The 18,779-nt window shown below is 45.9% G+C and overlaps 1 protein-coding gene across 1 annotated transcript in view; it reads right to left on the bottom strand.

Moving 5' to 3' along the window:
• The window catches only part of LOC101061202 (regulator of G-protein signaling 6-like), a 38,623-nt gene that overhangs the window by 5,761 nt on the left and 14,083 nt on the right, over positions 1-18,779 (bottom strand). Inside the window, exons 3-8 of the mRNA XM_029849755.1 lie at positions 4,933-5,029; positions 3,673-3,723; positions 3,244-3,350; positions 1,255-1,306; positions 554-618; positions 288-364 (exon numbers count right to left, since the gene is read on the bottom strand). Coding sequence (XP_029705615.1) covers positions 288-364; positions 554-618; positions 1,255-1,306; positions 3,244-3,350; positions 3,673-3,723; positions 4,933-5,029 — 449 coding nt within the window. The remainder of the gene's footprint in view (positions 1-287; positions 365-553; positions 619-1,254; positions 1,307-3,243; positions 3,351-3,672; positions 3,724-4,932; positions 5,030-18,779) is intronic.

Below are 18,779 nucleotides of genomic sequence, written 5' to 3'. Positions count from 1 at the left end.
AGCTTCCGTCGCTGCATCATACATCTGTCTCTGTGTGTAGCAGCGTCACATTCATCACTGTAGCGTCGTGTCACCCGACCATCACAGAACACTCGACCTCAGCTGCCCCCACAGCTCATGGAATTGTGGGAAATTGCATTTCAGCCCAGTGTGTTGGGAATAATCACCACTCGGGATGGAGGGGTCACAGTGGGCGGCGCCTGCATTGTTTATCTGAGGTGTGTGTGTGACCTGTGCTGTGTAGTTTCTGTGTAGTGCGTGTTGCCATGGCAGCAGGGCTGACTCACTTGACCTGGGCCTCAGCCTGCATGTAGATGAACTCCCACTTCCTAGCAAAGGCTCTCTGCAGCCTGGCCAGGTTTTCCTGGTGGGACGGAGATGCAGTGTGGTCAAAAAGGGCAAAAATGGTGGAGAAATATTTGCCATCATTCTCTCTCTGACACACACACACGCACACAGTGAGACAGAGATGTGACCTTTACACAGTGCTGCGTCTCCTTGCGTCAGGCTTGACACACAGATCAATACAGATATATCAGAGTCCGGCACTCACCGCCTCATAATCCGCCAGGTCCAGCCTGGTTTTGTTCTGCATGGTCCTCTTGCACAGGTAGATGGCTGAGTGGGACACAGGGACGATGGAAAACAGGGATTTATCAGTAAACCTGTTCTGCACCTCCATTCATCCACCCATCTGTGAATCCCCCATCGCCGATAAAACCCCCCTCGCTTCCCCTTGCCTGACCTGCACCGTCAGTTTCAGAGGTTTTACGGCGAGCTGGTGAAGGGAGGAAAAAACACTGATGTGTGTGACAGGACGCACAGACAGGAAGTGGACGGGTTTCGTCGTGGCTCCACTATTCCTGGCCACCCCCCATCCGAGCAACGGGGTGTTTTATTTAAATCCAGGTGTGTCAAACTTTACAGCCGCCCCCAGAGGTCCAGATTAGTCAGTAAATTAAATCAGTCAAAGACAGTTTATGTGGTAAAAGCTCTCCTTGACAAGTTTTTAATTTGGAAAAAAGTCTGCTTTACGATATTGTCAATTTGTACTAAAAATGTGTATCAAAAAAAAAAAAGGTGAAACTTAAAGGCTCTGTTTTCGAGACTATCCCAGGTGTGTATCTTTCTCTTTTGGGGAACATCGGAGGTATTTTACCCAGCATAATATAGAAATATTGGACACAAATGTCCAAAGATTCTGGGTAAAGAGGATTATGTCAAAATGTCAACGATTTACTTCAAGGCTCTTACCGTAGTCGGTGTTCTCTGGTTCCCAGCAGTGGGAAGGCCAGAAATATGGTGCCTGGCAGGAAAACGGAACAAGAAGAGATTTTCATGAAGCAGGCAAAGTAAAAAATAGCGAGCGTCCCTCACACGGGGCAGCGGCGCTCTCGGAACTTTCCTACAGAGAGGACGACCTCCAGCAGGCCGCCGTCCTTGTTCTGGGTCAGAGCTGAGCGTGATCACCTCACACCACTCAGAGCAGTCATGAGAGTTTTATGCTCATGGCCGCTGAGTGGGCTCAGAACAGCTGGCTCCTGAAACTTTATCGGGCAGTAAGGGGGCGTCCTGGGATGCTGCAGGGGTGTGTGATGAATGAACCAATAAATAAACAGATGCAAAGATTACAATTAAAAAAGGGAAGAAGAGCTATAAAACCAGCAGATGCTGCCAGTCTTTTTCTTTATTACTGCTGCTGAATGATGGAATTAAGCTCGTATTTTGTTGTTGGGGGGGGTTTACATGATGCTAATTGTTCTGTGTTTCCTGGTCTGTTTTCCTCTTTGTTTTGCAATTAATTTGTCTGGGAAATGAAATGCAAATGAATGCTGATTATCTTCATGGAGCGTTGCTGTTTCGGTAAACAGCAACGCTCCTCCTTCACCGCTTCCTTCCTGTCACCGCTTCACTGCGAATTGGGGGAGACCCGAGGTCAGACTTTGGTGGCGTGCACCGCTGTCTGGTTTAATTAAACCGCTCCTCCGACGGCGGTGGAGACTCAGTCTTCCACCAAATCTCAGTGAGGAGGAAGAGGATTCTAATGTTGCCCCGGCTGCTCCCGGGTGATGAATATGAAAACCCTTTTTTCCTCTATTTAATTCAGATAAAACAGACTTGCATAATGAATCTCGGATTTCATCTCCACCGTCTCATCTCTGAGGAGTGTAAGTGGGTAAAATATCTGCCTGCTTTCCTTTCATGTCCCCTGATAATTCCAGGGAATGCTCAACTACACTTTGTCTTTCTGTCAGGCCTCTTCCCCCCCACCCCCCAATGGGGATCTGTTTCCCTTGTTAGCTCGATGAATATTTCAGCAGATCACCGATCACTTTTAATTGGATCCCAGGATCCAAAAACAACGCTGCAGAAGAAGAGAACGGTCTGGTTCTATGCTCCAGATCAAGATTCTTGTCATGTAAGTTGGCGATAGAAAGCGTAATCTTCAGGAAATGATTGGGGTCTTCATGAAAGATGAACCCTGATGGGCTCCGTGTGCAGCAGCAGCAAGGGGATTAGGTGGAGCTGTTTCAAAGCAGCAATTTTCATATTTATCTGGGGACCAAAAAAAATGTGTGGATCGCGCCGCATAGCGCGTAAAATTAAGAGACCAGCTTTCTTTCTAACTTAACCCTTGTGTAATGTTCATATTGTTGTTACTCAGCCAGCGTTTGTGGCTCTGATGGACAAGTTGCATTTTGTGGCTTTTAATGCTTCACAATCAAACAGTTTCATGTTAAAATACTGAACAGATGTTTACCTTAACCCAATTACAAGCAGTATAAACAATATATATGGTTAATATTTGCCCTTTACCTTTGTTAGGTCACATTTATAACTTATTATTTAAAACATAATAAAGAAAATCAATTAGAATCAAGATATGAGTGGAAACAAATTTACAAGTGAAGCAAGGTTTTAATTAATTAATTTTATCATTTTTCTTTTAATAAAAAGTGAAAATGGGTCCCACAGACCCGAACACCACGCAAGGGTTAAACACAAACGGTGTTTGTGAACAGTGGCGGATGCTGATGGGGCCCATTTCGCCGGTTTAGCCTGATAAGACAGCATCCTGGGCCCCAGAGGGAAAACTCCTCTTTGCAGGTCGAGACCAAAGAGTTGGAGAATTTTTGAACAAATGTCAAGACTGGGAGAGACATAAATTCCGTGTCACCGTCTCGACCCTTTGAAAACAGGATTGCGGATGTCTGGATACCTGCCAGCTCATCGCCTGCTCACCTGAAAACGATAGAAGGCGCCATCATCTTTGAGGGTGAGGACGTGATCTGAAATAGGGAAGAAGTACCCCTGGGCGGCTATCAGGCTGCCGATGTGCATGGCCTCAGCTGTGGAGAGAACAGATCCCAGCGGGGATGAAATATGAGGCGGCATCCTGCTGAATATCACCTCAGCTACGCCTCCCTCACATCCCAGACCAGCCGACGCGGCTAAAGGTTCTGATGGTTATCGCAGATTCAGAGAAATCTGCACTGACCTAAGATGTGCGGAGCTCCACCAGAGCGCTCCCGCCTCGTTTTGAAAAAAATAAAAATAAATAAAAAAAGCCTCATCACAGGACTACTGTTGCTGATGAGAAGATGGAAATGGTCGTTGTTGTTGACGATCATTTCTTTTTAACGGCCGTTCACGCTGTGTGAAGAAACGTACCTGGATCCTCAATAGACAGATTCTTCATCAACCACTGAACAATATCCGCACCTGGGAACACAATTTCCAAAAGAGCATCAATTCCGCGGCCTCCTATTAAAGGGAATGTTAGAAAATGTGGTTGAAACTGTTCAGCATCAACACCCGCTGTGTAGCTCGCCTACAGCATCACACCACCACTTAACGCTCAGAATATTTAGAGGTGGGACAATATTTTATGTTGCTATAACATGCTGAGAGCTTTCACGGCGGGGATAGGGTATCAGCTCATCTGGGCTTCCTTCTGTCAAGTCCCCAGGGAGGCGGCGTTTAATCTGTCATCATTCATTAGCTTCCTCACTCTCACCACTCAGCTGCCAGCGTTCCAGCCGCATCCGTCCACTGCAGGAGTAATTGTGTTTATTGATGTACTTTGCTTATGGCATATTGGGAAAATGCCCTTTTTTTCCCATAAATGCAAACGTGAGAGGAAGAGAAAGTTAATGGCCTGGGCTCCACTCATCCACTGCTGCTCTGTCCATTCAAAGTGATTTAAATACAAAGATCTGAGTAACAAAGGCTGTCACACTTATTCATACACACACACACACACGCACGCACACACACACACACACACACACACCCCTTCTCCAGTGTGAGCTGTGCCTGTCGGGGGTTGATTGTCTTGCCTACGGGCACCCTGGCAGTAGGAGGGTTCTGCTTTGTTGAGTTCTCTGTTTTTTTCCCCCCAAACACTTATGTTGACCTTCTTTCTGACATTTAGAGCAGTCGGGAATCAATAAGTTGCTACTGCCTATTATTTTATGTTATTTTATTCAGTTATTAGTAATCACATATCAATGATACATTCTGGTCATCCTGAAGCATGAACCTGCAACTTCGTACACGAGTAGCCATGTTTGCTTCCTGAATATATCTGTGTTCCTATTCCTCGAATGACAAAGGATTTGTGTGTGTGTGTGTGTGTGTGTGCCTGTGTTTGCTCAGAAGTATAGGGAGGATCAATCAGCAGCGACGCGGTGACAAGAACCCAGCAGGCGGCTAGCAATACGTGCTTCAGCAGCGGTGCTTGGTGGCTTTTCTCTGCATCCTCACATGCGTCTGGCTAACCAAACAACATTTGGAACATCTTTTGATTCGGATGCATCAATTTTTACCAGTTTAAATGTGACACTTCCTGTTTGTGGAGCATGTTGGGTGGTCTGTCGGGCCCGGCAGCTGGGTACAACGGCGGGGAAAAGGTTGAGGGGGAGGTCTTACCTGTAACGACACTGGGGATTTTAGTCATGAAGCTTTTCACAGTCCTGATGGGGACACCTTCAGTCTCATCCTGGATGAGAGTAACAATCTCCTCAATCTGCAGAAGAAGACAAGAAAGAAAGGACAGTTCAAGCAGAGCGAACGGCATCAGAGCAGGAGGCATGTTCTGCAGATGTCTGATGATGACGCCACATTTCTGCCTTTTTGATGGCACGTTTTCCTCCTCGCAGCTGCTTTTCATATCGTTTGAGTGGGACACTTGCTCCCTTTGGAGACGTTTCCACTGTCCAAACAATGCAACGACTATAAATAGCCTCTGAAATGTTTTATTCAGGGAGGATAAGTCCCACGGGGATTACAGAGTTTGTTCTCAAACCAGTCCTGAGGCCATCGACGCCTACTTCGGACCGTGGGAGGCAACCAGAGAGAGAACCCTCAGAACCATCTTCATTCCGGATATTCACAAAGAGACAACAGCAGTGTGTCAATGACAACTCAGAACATAAAACCTGCAACTCGGAAAAGACAACCAAACAGCTTGTTATCTTTGTTTTTGTGCTCTCTGCTGCACACACCATCTTTTCCCACATCATTTGTTGCAAGAGAAGGTTGAGCAGAGCTTTGATTTCCAAAAGTTTCCACCCAACTTTTTCCCTCCGTGGCTGTCAGAATAATGTCACGCTGCTGTCACAGGATCCCTCAGCTCTCCGGGTCATCGCAGGCAGGGTTCTGTGATGTGACTCTGTTGTCAGCGACGACCTGCCGCCATTCTCAACATTCTCTCCTCAGACAGAAGAAAGATGAAAATAATGACCTCCTGCTTCTTTTGCAAGTGACAAAACAATACAAACCCCAATGACGAGGAGCCCCGAACGGCACCGTCACCACAGCAGAGCGCAACGACTACAAGCTGTTTGAGCAGTTGGGAGCCCTTCCTGTGTCTGTTTTGGTTCGGCAACGACGGGAAAGCCCCTCTGTTCCCGTCTCTGTTTCCACACAGCAATCTACAGTGGATCAATAACACTTGTGCAGCCTCTGGTAGGGCAGGCTGCAGTGTTAAAGTTCATTAAAAAAGACAGAAATCAGAGGGAGACACTCCCGATCCCTCCTGGGACGCCTCCCTCCGTGCAAAACACTCAGATGAATGTTTGAATTCTCTGCTGCTGTGAATTTAAATCTTAGCTCCTCTATAAAAGGCAAAGAAAAGGCTGCTTCAGGACTCTGGAGGAGCTGCAGATCTGTGTGAGCTGGAGGGCTGATACTAACCCTTGTGTACCCCAGCGAACACAAGTGCAAACATCAGCTTAAAAATGGAGCAAAAAGTCACCTCACTCATTTCTGAGCCCTTAAGTTAAGGAATCAAATAAGTGTAGGGTCGAATCTCACGGTTTCTGAGCTGCCTCTAGATTTGTGCTTCAAGGGGATTTAATCACTTTTATTGCGAGCTGCCCCCCACCCCCACCCACCCCCCTCTGTGGGGCAGTGGGCTGTCTGATTACAGCGTTATCACTTCATGATTACAGGGCCCAGCTTGGCAGACAGGTGGGTTGTGGGGTGAAGAGGACGGAGCTGCAGATTGAAGCTTAATGATCCCCCGGAGCCACAGCGTGGTCATCTATTAGTACTTAACAGCAATGTTGATGGCGCTGCCTCTGTCCCTCACTGGTCCCTTTATGGTTTGAGTCTGGAAGCACAAACGTGCAGTTCTGTGCAGGTTTTCAAGGACAGAGGAGACAGAGTTTAGACTCTGGAAGTAGACTTGGCATTAACTCTTTCTGGTTCTCCTTTGCCTCCTTTTGTGATGAACAATCTTCAGGAAAAACTCTGGATCAGGAACTCCGGATCAGGAACAGCCATAATTCATCATCGGTGCAGGAAAGAAACCAGAAAACTACACAGGGAAGAGAACACACACCTCTACGGACAGAGGTTTAGAGGATTGTGACCTGGAGATGGATCAAAGATAAAGGCAGGATTAAAAAAGGTCCATTGTGTTTTTGCAGTTTTCCAGTTTTCCATTTATGGCAGAATACACACCAGACACACAAAGAAGTTTGCTCCGACCACACGGAACCACAGGAAGAAGCAACAATAACGCGGCTGGATTCACTGGCTGAACAGGGGTCGGGGTCAGATCCTCTGACGTGTGTTGGATGTTTATCACCTGTAGGGGGGGCTCTTTTTGCCTTTCTCTTTTTCAGTTCCTTCATTAAGTCTTGACAGGTCAACGGTGACCGTTGGCCTGTCAATTTTTTTTAACAATCGCTAACCGCTTCATTGGGCAGTTAGCAATGAAAACGTGTCTATCCAACCGTCCATCCATCTTCTGTAACTGCCTTTTATTGCTGATCAAGGTCACAGGGGTCGCTGGTGTCTCTCCCAGCCCTCACTGGGAGGGAATCTCAAGCCTTTCTGCTCGTCGGAGATGGAGAAGAGTTTAAAGAAAATAGAGGACTGGGGCAGCTTTTATGAGGACAAAACACATCCAGGCTGGCTAATATTTGTGGTGGGGGTGGGGGGGGTGGTATATAAGAGGTTTCAAACGGTGATGGTGCCTGAGGAGGAGGGCAGGAACAGAAAAGGAAACAGTCCAATAAGCAGCCCTGATAAGTCTGTTGTGCACATATTAATAATGAAAGATGCTCTTTTTCAGTCTGGAACCTTATATTTGAGGAGGATTATTATGTTTTTCACATCAGCACAAACTTTCTCAAAGAACCTAATCAGCATTGGATTCCATCATGAAAGAAACTTCACCAGGCTCCTCGAAATGGAAAAACAGCTCATTTGATTGGCAGCGTCGGCGCTCCATTGATATCATCGGAGGGTTTTTTTTTAGCCTGTCAAGAAAGGCCCTGAGCAGGACACAAAGCAGACAGCAGCTGGAGACATGAGAGAACCAAGGAGAGCTGCTCAGCAGGGACCCTGTGCAGCTCGGAGGGGCGGCCAGCGGAGGGGCCGACTGGGACGACCTTGGAAGGAAACGCGTAGCAATAAAGCCGCACATGCAGCCGAGCTCCACAGCAGACCTTTGTTACGCTACATTGTTGCAAGCAATTTATGTGCTGAAAAAGGGGTGTGATGAAAGTTTTACAGCATGATTGCAAAACAAAGGCTGTTAATATCCGGGGTGCAAACAAAAGACACATTAAAGAGGAAGGGGGGGCAGATAGTGTATAAAATAAAACTTGTCTCCGAACGTGCGGGTGCTTCTGATGTGACTCCGGCGACAGTTCCTGGAGCACTGAACTTCTAAAAGCTGATAACCTACTGTAGCTCTTTCTGAGCAACATTCTTTGACTTTCAATGCAACGAGAGGAGAAACTGTGAGTCTTTTTTCAGACGCCCTTGTCAAGAAGGGCAACAGCAGACTGTTCCTGCTCAGGAGGCTGAGGTCTTTTGGAGTGCAGGGACCACTCCTGAGGACTTTCTATGACTCTGTGGTGGGATCAGCCATCTTCTATGGGATTGTCTGCTGGTCCAGTAGCATCACGGACAGGGACAGGAAGAGGATGGACAGACTGGTAAGGAGGGCCAGCTCTGTCCTGGGATGTCCCCTGGACTCAGTGGAGGTGGTGGGAAACGGGAGGATGATGGCTAAGCTGTCATCCATGTTGAACAACACATCCCACCCCATACAGGACACCCTGACAGAACTGGGCAGCTCCAGTGAGCAGCTGCTCCACCCTCGCTGTGTGAAGGAGAGGTATCGCAGATCTTTCCTGCCGGCTGCTGTCAGACTGCACAATAAACATAACGCCCGCTAACACAATCTGAATATTATATATTCTGATATGTATATTGTATTCACCCTCTGTACTATGTACAGGTACACAGAGGCCGAGTATCCATTTATCTGGATTATTGTAAATATACATCCTCTTTGTATATTCCAAATCTTGTTCTATTTGATTTTATCTTATTTTTCTCTGAGTGCTCTTGCTGCTGTTGTTGCACTGTAAATTTCCCCGTGTGGGACAATAAAGGATCTGAATCTGAATCTGAATCTTTTTACAACTCTAATTTTTATTAAGTTGGATCAGTTCCCTTCAGAGTTCATTTTTTATTTATTGGGTTATTTTTGGCCGATGCCGACTCCCCAATTTTCCCCCTTTTTGACAACATTTCTTCTAAACAATCCCCACACACAGTTGGGAAATCTTTAAAAAAAAAATTTTTAACCTTTTTTCTAGTTTTTCCTCCTTTTTTCCTGATTTTTGGTAACTTTAGCTTTGATGATTATTTCCCTTTCACTTGACTTGACACCGCAGCGTTTGTCACCTGTATTGACGCTGAGCTGCAGCAGCTTTTTGTCCAATTCTGCAGTAAATCAGCAAAATAACGTCTAATTACTGAACTGTGCGCTCTTTTTGCTGTTTGGTTTTTTTTTGTGAAGTCTTCTACATCGGTAGCTTATCGGTTACTTTAGCCGCCTCATGATCCACAACCATAGAACCTTTTATCTCGTGGATCATGTCGTTAACGGACATGATTGATGCAGATCCTCAGTCTTTCTCTATGCTGTCTTCTCATAGGAAGGGTGATGAAGATGGTTAGAAGCTGGGCCAGTCTTCTCCCTGCAGCCTAAACAAGCCTCCATAGGTGAGTATTTCCTCTCTTAAGACAGATCGACAGAGGGATTAGGAGTCTGGGAGCCGTTGGATGGAGAGCTGGGTGTTTGCTCCTGTGCGCAGAAAACTCAGGAATCTAGCGATCCACAGAGAGGCTCACTCCATTGTTCCAGTGTGAGCTGCGTCATCTCACACCCAAGGACGACACGGCTCCAGTGTTCGGTGGCGGTGACGTAGATGTTGCGCTGGCTGTGGTGTCTGCAGATCCAGCAGGTTCTGAAGCTCCCTCCGTCTGCATGTCCCGCAGCACCTGCAGTGAGTGCAGTACCTGGACAACGTCCTCTCTGCTGCACCACTGCAGACGTTTCCCCGAAGTCTCTCCGAGGGGCCCAGTGGTGTCATTAAAAAACATTCAGCTCTCGTACAGATTTAAACAGAACCAATTGGGTGATTGTATTCAGAGAGGATTGAGCAAAATATGTTTGCTTTGAAAGTGTACGACACGTGGCGCTGGAGCTTTTAAGTGGTTTGTTTTCAGTGCCAAGCAGAACTGTCTGTTCATGCAGTTTCCCAGCAACAACTTATCAATAGCAAATAAATAAGAATAGACGTTGGCAGCGGCAAAATAAGTGGGGAGCGGGAGCCTGTAATGGCTCTTTAAGTCAGCAGCCGTCCAGATCACGTAGGTCTGCCTGCGAGGGTTAAATCAACACGAGCCTCGCTGACACAGCCACAGCTCCACGGAAAGATTTAAAATGATTTGAAAGGCTTCCACGATGGTTGGATTTGAAATCAGATACTGCGACCTGTCGAGTAATGACCCCTGACCAAAAGGGGGACGGCAAAAAACCTCGGAATCACTCGAGTGCGCTGCAGCTTTCACGATCATAGAGATGCTGGGAAATGTCAGCAGAGGTGCCTGCATCTCGCTCGCTCCGCTTTGTTTCCTGTTCTCCATATTGGCTCTTCAACAACATGAGATAGTGACCATAATGCAGCTTCTGTTGTGTGACGGGGAATCTTTGTGGGGTGGAAATGGCTTCAGAAAGCCCGAGGCTCTATTTTCAAAAACAGGTGCTTCCATTAGACTACCACAGCATTCTGACACCTGAGGATCTGCAGGATATTAACATATTTCTTTGCTCCAAATGGTTACCATGACAATCAGGAAGGTAAGATGACAATATTAAATCTTCTATATGCGCACCAGGATTAATACTGGAGATAGTAGCGTGGTGAACCTGATGCGGGTTGAAGGTCAGGAGTGATAGACTTAGAATGGTGACAGGTGTTACTGGTTTCAGCCCAGTGACTCTGCCAACAGGCTGCTGGGAGTGTTAATGGGACATGTAATGACCAAGTTGTGGACTCAGGTCATCATGGAAGCAGCATAGATGGAATTCTGAACTAAAGAAGAAACTGGCAAGACTTCACTCCCACAGGACTCAACCCTCTTGGTGTGCTGAACGCCCCCCCGAAGGCTGAAAACTTTATTTTAGATACGCAGTAATATACCCAGTCGTGTCTCAAATCCTGGAATATATGTACAGATTTAAAACACAGACATTTTCTAACACCCAAACCCCAAAGAAATCTCCCAGACTTTTCCGGCAACTCGAATTTCAGACCAATCATAATCTGTTAAAGCTGCTCCCCATCGCGTTGACAGTTGCGTGCTCTGTTGACTGACCCCTCCCTCGACGAGACTTTCATATAAATCCAAAATAGGATTTTTCTCTGTCCTGATGCCTTTAAAATCATGTTGGAATGTCAAACTTTTTGGGTAAGATCGGAGATTCAAAAGTTCCTTTGATATTTTAGCGGCGTTCCTCTTGATTATCTCCTGTGTTCTCCAAAGTCAGAGTGTCGCTTCTAAAGCTGCTCTCCCCAAATATACTCATATTCCCGAACATTTATGACTCCACACGGCCAAAAATAAATAAATAAAATGCAACTGACTCAATTCCAGCAGAAATTTGAAAAGGTCAAAGTTCTCCTAAAAAGGCAATGATTGAATTTCCAGACTCTCTGACCTTTGCAAACACGAGCATGTGAACTGAGGTCAAAACAGTCTCTGGGCAATAATCAATCCCGACAACTTTACATTACCCCCGGCAGAGGGTGTGAGCAGAGCTGACCCCGCGTCTCAAAGCCATACACATCCATAACCGAGGGTGTTCGCATCCATCGTGGGGAGACTGATTAGGCTTTAGTCCCTGATCATTCAAGGGAGTCTCATCTGTCTGCTGCACATGGTTATAATAAAATGACCTATATCTTCATGTCATCAACCCTCTATGAAGCTCATTTCATGACTGGAATATTTACCATTGCATCAACTGTGACGGTTCTCACTATAGAGGGACAATAAAATGATTTGGGTTTAATTTTTTGGGTGAAAATTGTTTATAAATTTAAACCCAAGAAGACTTGGGTTTAGCACCAAGTCGCCCGCAAGCCTGTTCTAAAAATAGCAAAACTCACAAGTGAGGTGCGTCTAAGAAAATCTTTTCTACCGCTATTTTTTTCATTTTTTTTAAACCCTAACCCTGCATTTACATAGATTTTAAAATGACATTGTCTTAAAAATAAATAAAAATATAAATAAAGTGAAGGTGAACTCTGACCTAGCTCAAAGGTCAGTATTGTGCGCATGAAAGAACCTTTGTGCTTGTGGAGAATAAACTAGCGGGCAGTGAAGATGGTGGGTGGAGGGCAACTTTCTACTCCAAAAACATGGCAAAAAGAAGACAGTAAATTTATCATTTTCAAAGTGAATTGGAGGAAGAGTAATGTTTTACTACTGTGGAAGGAAGGAGTGTATGTTGCATTTGTGGGGCGACTGTGATGACGGCGACGCAGCACAATGTGGAGCGACGCTTCACTATGCCTCATGAAAGCTACAATGCTAATGCTAACTACCCACCGGGAAGCATTCTACAGTCAGAGAAGGCCCATGAGCTAAAAAGTGTTTATAAAATGTAACAGATTTTGAGAGAGATTTGTTCAGTTAAGATTTATTCAATATGAAAGTTTTTTTTTTTTAATGTTGCTGAGATTAATAATAATAAAGTGTTGAATATTGATCTTTTCTGTTATCCACTCTTAAGTTATTGATACACACACACACACACACACACAATTTGTTATTTTAGAGAAGTGTGTCAAGCGGTAGCCCTTCACACGATACCCATGACGTAGCTCTTGGTTTCAAAAAGGTTGGTGACACCTGACTTAAAACATTAAAAGTGGCACACAGGCAGCTATTCTGAGGCAAATAAACCTGTGGTGGACATTTCAAAGCTTCCTTAAGGGAGTTTGGCGAGTTGGAATAGCAAACTTTAGTGTCTTTAATTAAAACCTATTCACATAAAAGCACCACAGGCAGCGACATACTCTTGCATCAAACCTGCCTATTTCAACTTAAGCTTCACTTTCTCAAAGAAAACCCATTAGCCTGCAATTCAGCGCTCCCCTGCTGCTGTGTCAGGGCGAACGGGGACAGACATGTGGGTGAAATGACACTCATTAAAATCTTTTCATCTTATCTCACACTTCAAGGGTGGAAGAATGTCAGGCTGCTTTTCAGAGATATACAGTAGGGCCTCGTTAAAGTTTGGAAATGTGTTCGGGCAGCGGTGTCTTTCATCGTTAACAGGAAGGTTCCACGTAGCATCACTGAGATGTAAACATACAGTCGTGTGACTCAAGTGTGCCCCGAAGTAGACAGATAACATCTTGGTTAGCACCAAGATGAGGCCAACCATCCAAACCTGAAGAATTAATAGAGGAATAGAAAAACAAGAGGCCAAATAACGTAGCTTTACATGCCAATTATCAGGCAGGATCTGTGGTCAGCTCAGCCTTTTATGAACCTATGGGCATGAATAGACAATCGAATAAGTTTAATATTATATGACATTATGGTCATTTCCAAAGGCGACTGGTTTATGTGAGGCGTGACGGACTACTGCTCGTCCTGAAGCGTTGCAACCATCAAACATTAAACCTTTCGATGCCAGTTTGACTGTAAAAGACATTAATGGCTGTAAAATTTCCAGTTATTAGAACAATAGTGATGGCTTCTGCTCAAATCCGGACCAGACTGCTTTAAAATGATTGAGGAGATTCCTCAAAAGGAGGAATTAACACAAATGCAGAGTAAGTGGAAACAGCTTCTTGACGCCTTAAACACACACGGGCTCACACACAAACACATTTGCTCAGTTTCTTCTCTCCTTCTCTCCTCTTCTCCAGAACTTTTGGACAGATTTAGGCTGAAGACAGAGCGGTTGAAGCTCGGATTGGGAAGCATCTATCAGAGTTAGAGCTGTCACGTCCGCTAAAGCCTGATTGAGAGTCTGATTATAGAAAGTGTCCCAGCTTGTGTTTCTCTATTTCTGTTGATCAACAGGTGACAGGAGAGCAAAGCTGGCATGTACCAGATCAGAGCACATGTTCAGGATTAAAATGGACTATGTGGGCAGCGGATGACTCTGACACCATCACTTCTGTTGTGGGGTGACATTTCTAATCTCACCCAGTGTAAAAATGAAGCAATTCTTCTGCACTGCTTCCCTTTGTGACACACACACTCTTTGTCGGGCCCACGCCACAAAAATTAACTGAGGACAGAAGCAAAACAGCCGGCATGGATCTGGGATGTGTCTTCTGTCTTCCTACTGTCGGTTAGCCATTATTCTTTTTTTTCCCACATTGCAGTGAAGCTTTGAGGGGAAAGAGGGTGTAACTCTTAGATAATCCTGTAAAATACACTCAGGTTTTCTTATGTTTCCCTAAATCAAGGAATACATTCACCCAGGTTGGTGAAATGCTTAGAATTCCAAAATAAACATGAACGTCTATGAAGCCTTGCAAGGTTTGGCCGAGCTGTTCCTGAGGATAACCTACCAGGCTCGTGTCAAAATAAGGTAAAATGACAAAGAACATATCGATTTAACAGGGTTCAAATGTTCCTGGTATGATGTCTGAAGTTGGTCGATAATTACAGGATCCCCAATAGATTTCTCTTGCTGTCTGCATCGTGTCCTCGGAGGTCCAATTAGAGAAGACAGTGTAGCGTCTCTCGCACGACCTGCCCCACTAGTATAGAGTCATAACTCGTCCCTCACCTGAAGATTTCTTCTGCAACATCAAGTGTATTTAAGGGAAACCTAAACAGAAAATTAGTCATTTGCATAGAATACATAAATATAGATCAGAAAATATCAATTGAACATGTCACTGTTTAGACATTTGGCAGGTTTATGACCCTAATTGTAGCCCCTAATCGCTGTAGAATGTGTCAAAATCAAAATGATGTGCTTTTAGAAAGCTAAACTAACTCAATTATTACAGCTGTAGTTCTCCTGCCCTTTGAGGACCACTGGTAGATGCCCAGCCACATGAGGTATAAATAGATCCACAGCACCGAATCTTATGCAGCTTAGCCCACTGAGCCCGGGTCTCTGGGGGCTGTGGTGCTCAAGTCAGCAGAGTCCTCAAAGCAGCAGGTCTGCAGGATCCAGCAGCTTCATTTAGGCTGCCATAACCACAAAGAAATATCCCAGTAATCTGATACCGAGATGAAGGCCTGAATAAGTCACGTTTATTTACAGCTTTTAATCAAAAACCAGCGACAGATTTTGTCTTCCGCAGATGACAGAAAGTGGGGATAAATGGAGCGAGCCGGTCCTTTCATCGATGTAAAACTCATTCTGCAACAACAGCAGCAGAGCGGGTTCCCCCCAGCCCTGCAGAGAGACCCATATTTCAACCTTTCATTGAGGCGCTCCATCGATTGTTGTCATCCCCCCCCCGGGAGCTGCCAGGCTGGGGGAAAGTTGAGCTTCCAGACTGCACTCCATCAGCCTCCCGCATCCTCCTGGAGCTCAATCGAGGGCCCGCTCATCCAGCCCCCACCCCAGAATCAAGCCCCTTTCCCCCAGACCGCTCAGTGGACGCCTGTTGGGTTTGCTGTTGCAGAGGTGCCCTGCAAGAGTCCCTGGGCAAGAGATCAGAACAAGTGTTCACCTTGACAAAGTGTGAGCAGGAAAACTTTGCCCACGAGCACACAGACAGGAAGCACACATCAGAGGGGGCCCATGATGACTATTCATTTGGACTCAAGGACACCGATGTTTCAGAACAGAGCTCTGTCCTGCTCCAGTGAAGCACCGGCACGGTCAAGTATCCCTTCAGCTCCGCTCCAGTGAGGTTAATTCGAGGCCCTTATCGACGGTATCCAGGCGTTAGCTGCGGCTGCTGTAGCACAGGCACCAATCGGATCAAGTCAGGAGGAAAAAGAGGTTACGGTAAACCAGGAGAGAAGGGACTACCTCTTACCCCCACCCTTCCAACCGAGGAGTCGGCAACAGAGCTTGCCATGAAGAACGTTCTTTCAACGGGACCAGAGATTGGCTTGAACGCAGAGCGGCGTCCGCGAGGCTCCGTTCATTACTGCCGAATCTGGCTTGAGCAGTCAAGGAAGACTATAATGTGGGAAAGTCATTTCAGGGAGAGATAACGACGTGCCATTGCCAGGCAGGAGGAACACTCGGGACTGTTATTTTCTTAGCAGCGGGGGAGGTAGGAGCTGCAATATAAAAACTTACGCGTACATTGTGTGGCCATGTGCGCTGGTTTGGGAGGCCCGGCTGTGTTAAGTGATCAAATGGTTGGGTGAAATTGAAAGAAAGCAAAGAGCAACAATGAGAATGAATAAGGTGGGACAACAGGTCTCATTGGCTGAACAAACCTTCAAGGATCAGACAGGGATCACATCAGGAACTCGGACACCTCCACACAACATTCCAGCCTAATCACTTCCATGAATGGGAGATTGGCCCTCTTGAATACAATGTGTGTTGTCGTTATAAAATCCTGCTCTGTTCCCTCAGCTGTTTGTGGGTTCGATGTCAATAGGATGTAATCGACGACGGGTGCAAAGATGCAATGTTACGCTCGCCCAAACGTGTGCTAATCCTTTTCAGAGAGGTTTCACAGCTGAAGGGTGAAGCCCTGACTGTGACCAGGAACAGTCTGTGTTGTTTTTTTTAAAGCACTGAAGCATTCTGGGTGACTTTCAAGTGCAAGTAGATGAGTGAAGATGAGCCACTCCACCCGTCTGGCATTTAGACCTGCACGATTAGATCCAGCCATTATTCATGGGGAATGGAACATGTCCTAATATATGTTCCTTAGTCTCTGCAGCCTGAGGAATATTAATTGGGCTCCCCTGCTTTTGATCATGGAGGCGCTTGAGAGGAGCAAGGAAATCAGCATCCAGACAGGGGCGAAATCTAAAATATTCAGGCGTTAAAGTTCATTTGTGAGATGATCTGACGGAGCATTTGTGCGACCCACTGCTCACAGGGTGACCGTGTTACATCATTAAACATCACATTTGACCCGTGAACCTTCAGAGACGGCTTATTCCGAAGCATATTCCAGCCACGCACTCAAAGCTGCTCATTTTTCCATTCATATTTCAGGCATGTGGGCGTGAAATTGCAGCTGTACGCAGGTTTAAGGCTGTTTGCGTCGTACTACTTACATGCTTTTTATTCCAGTTGCTGTCAAAACCGGGCCTGATGCATTTCTATCAAAAGGCATGGAGAACTGCGACGGTTGCCATCTCAACCTTTATCGTCAGGGTTGAGTGTATATGAGCTACATCTCAGTGATTTCCTCCTGACCTTTAAATAATTGTGTACGTGGTTGCACTCCAGGAGTGATTCGGCAGGGTGAGGCGGCTGCTAAAAACCCGCCACTAACATGAAGTCGGCCACAAATGTGGGATAAGAATGCATGCACACACTTTTGATACTTCATTATCACAAGAGATTATGAGTCTACTTATGACCCAAAGGCAATGGGGGGGGTGGGGGATGGTTAATGATCCATGGTTAAGGTTTCCAGTTGCCGTCGCTGAGAGGATCGACAGATCAAAAGAGCATGTGAGACACGTGCGTATGCATTCCAACAACAGAAGCAAGAAGCAGATGGTTCAGGAAAACGTGCATTTCGGGCCGCTGATTGGCACGATTGTGTTTTCACGTCAGAACCTCTTCTGTGCCTTCTGGTAAATGGGAGGAATAAAATCGTGTCCACTCAATTTTCATTCACACCAGGCGGGCGGCGGCGGAATGGTGATTACATTCAACAAAGGAGGAGCGCGAGCGGGATGACAGCGAGCCGCTTCTGTCAGGAGACTGCAGCGATGTCTAAATGCAGATGTGCAGAAATGGGGCGAAACAGCTTCGGCGGCGTGCGTTTGATGCCACTGCGTGCAGAAGTTCCCATGAACCCAGCAGAGGCTGACACCAGAATTCGGGGTTTTCAGGAGATAAACGCTGCTTTCATTTCACTGAATTCAGTTTAACTCTTTCACTGGCACGTTTTCACAGAGATCAACATCTGCTTCAACATTATTGATTATTTGGTGCTGGGGAGCGCTGTTGTTACTGGGGTTAGCAAAGCTCATCAATAAACAATTTGAGTTAATTGGTTGGCTCAATAATCCATGAAAGTGTAACATTAGCAGCACTGAAGCTGTTCTCAGAGTGCTTCAAACGGATCCCATCGATAAAATGTTGGGGGCTTTTTCTAGATTTGAACTTAGAATATCAGCATTTCTTTACATTGTCCCCAGTGGCGGTGTGTTCTTCTGGATCACGAGTGTCGACCACAGTGAATTCCCTCTGGAGGAGCTCAAGGTTAAGTGCTGGAAGTCAACGTCACCCAGGCAACGTTCACCAAGGACGCAGAGGTGCAAAATCCTTCAATCCTTAACGTTTCTAAATCATAAATTCTTCAGTAAACACAAGTCCAGTCTTGACTCGTCACATGTTTAATCCTATAAATTAAAGGCTGGATTCGCTCTGACTGCAGATGGACAAAAGACCCATCTTAGCTACAGTATGTAGGAGGCAGAGAACCAATTATATAAACAGCTCTCTGGAGCACTTTTCTGAACCAGCAACACAGAGGAGCGGATAAGTGCGTTCTCACCAGATGCAATCGAAGTAAATTATTAAATAATGTGCGTCATGAACAGCTCTTTCACCTATTTTCCCTCTTTAGTGGGTAGATTTGTTCTGAGACTTGCTGAGACCAGACTACACAACAAACGTACATGTCCTGTGGAAACATTCTTATCTGTCTGGGGGGGGTAACGGCCTTCTCACGGCTCCATTTCTTTGGTTTCCCGAGGGCTCCAAAGGAGAAGAGCGCAATGACATTAATGGCAAAGCCAGGAATGAGCAAGCGTGTGTC

Source organism: Takifugu rubripes, chromosome 16 (genome assembly GCF_901000725.2).
Source record: "Takifugu rubripes chromosome 16, fTakRub1.2, whole genome shotgun sequence".
In the NCBI taxonomy this organism is placed as follows: domain Eukaryota; kingdom Metazoa; phylum Chordata; class Actinopteri; order Tetraodontiformes; family Tetraodontidae; genus Takifugu; species Takifugu rubripes.
Note: the sequence above shows the minus strand (reverse complement) of the source record. Positions and strands in the feature narration are given on the sequence as shown.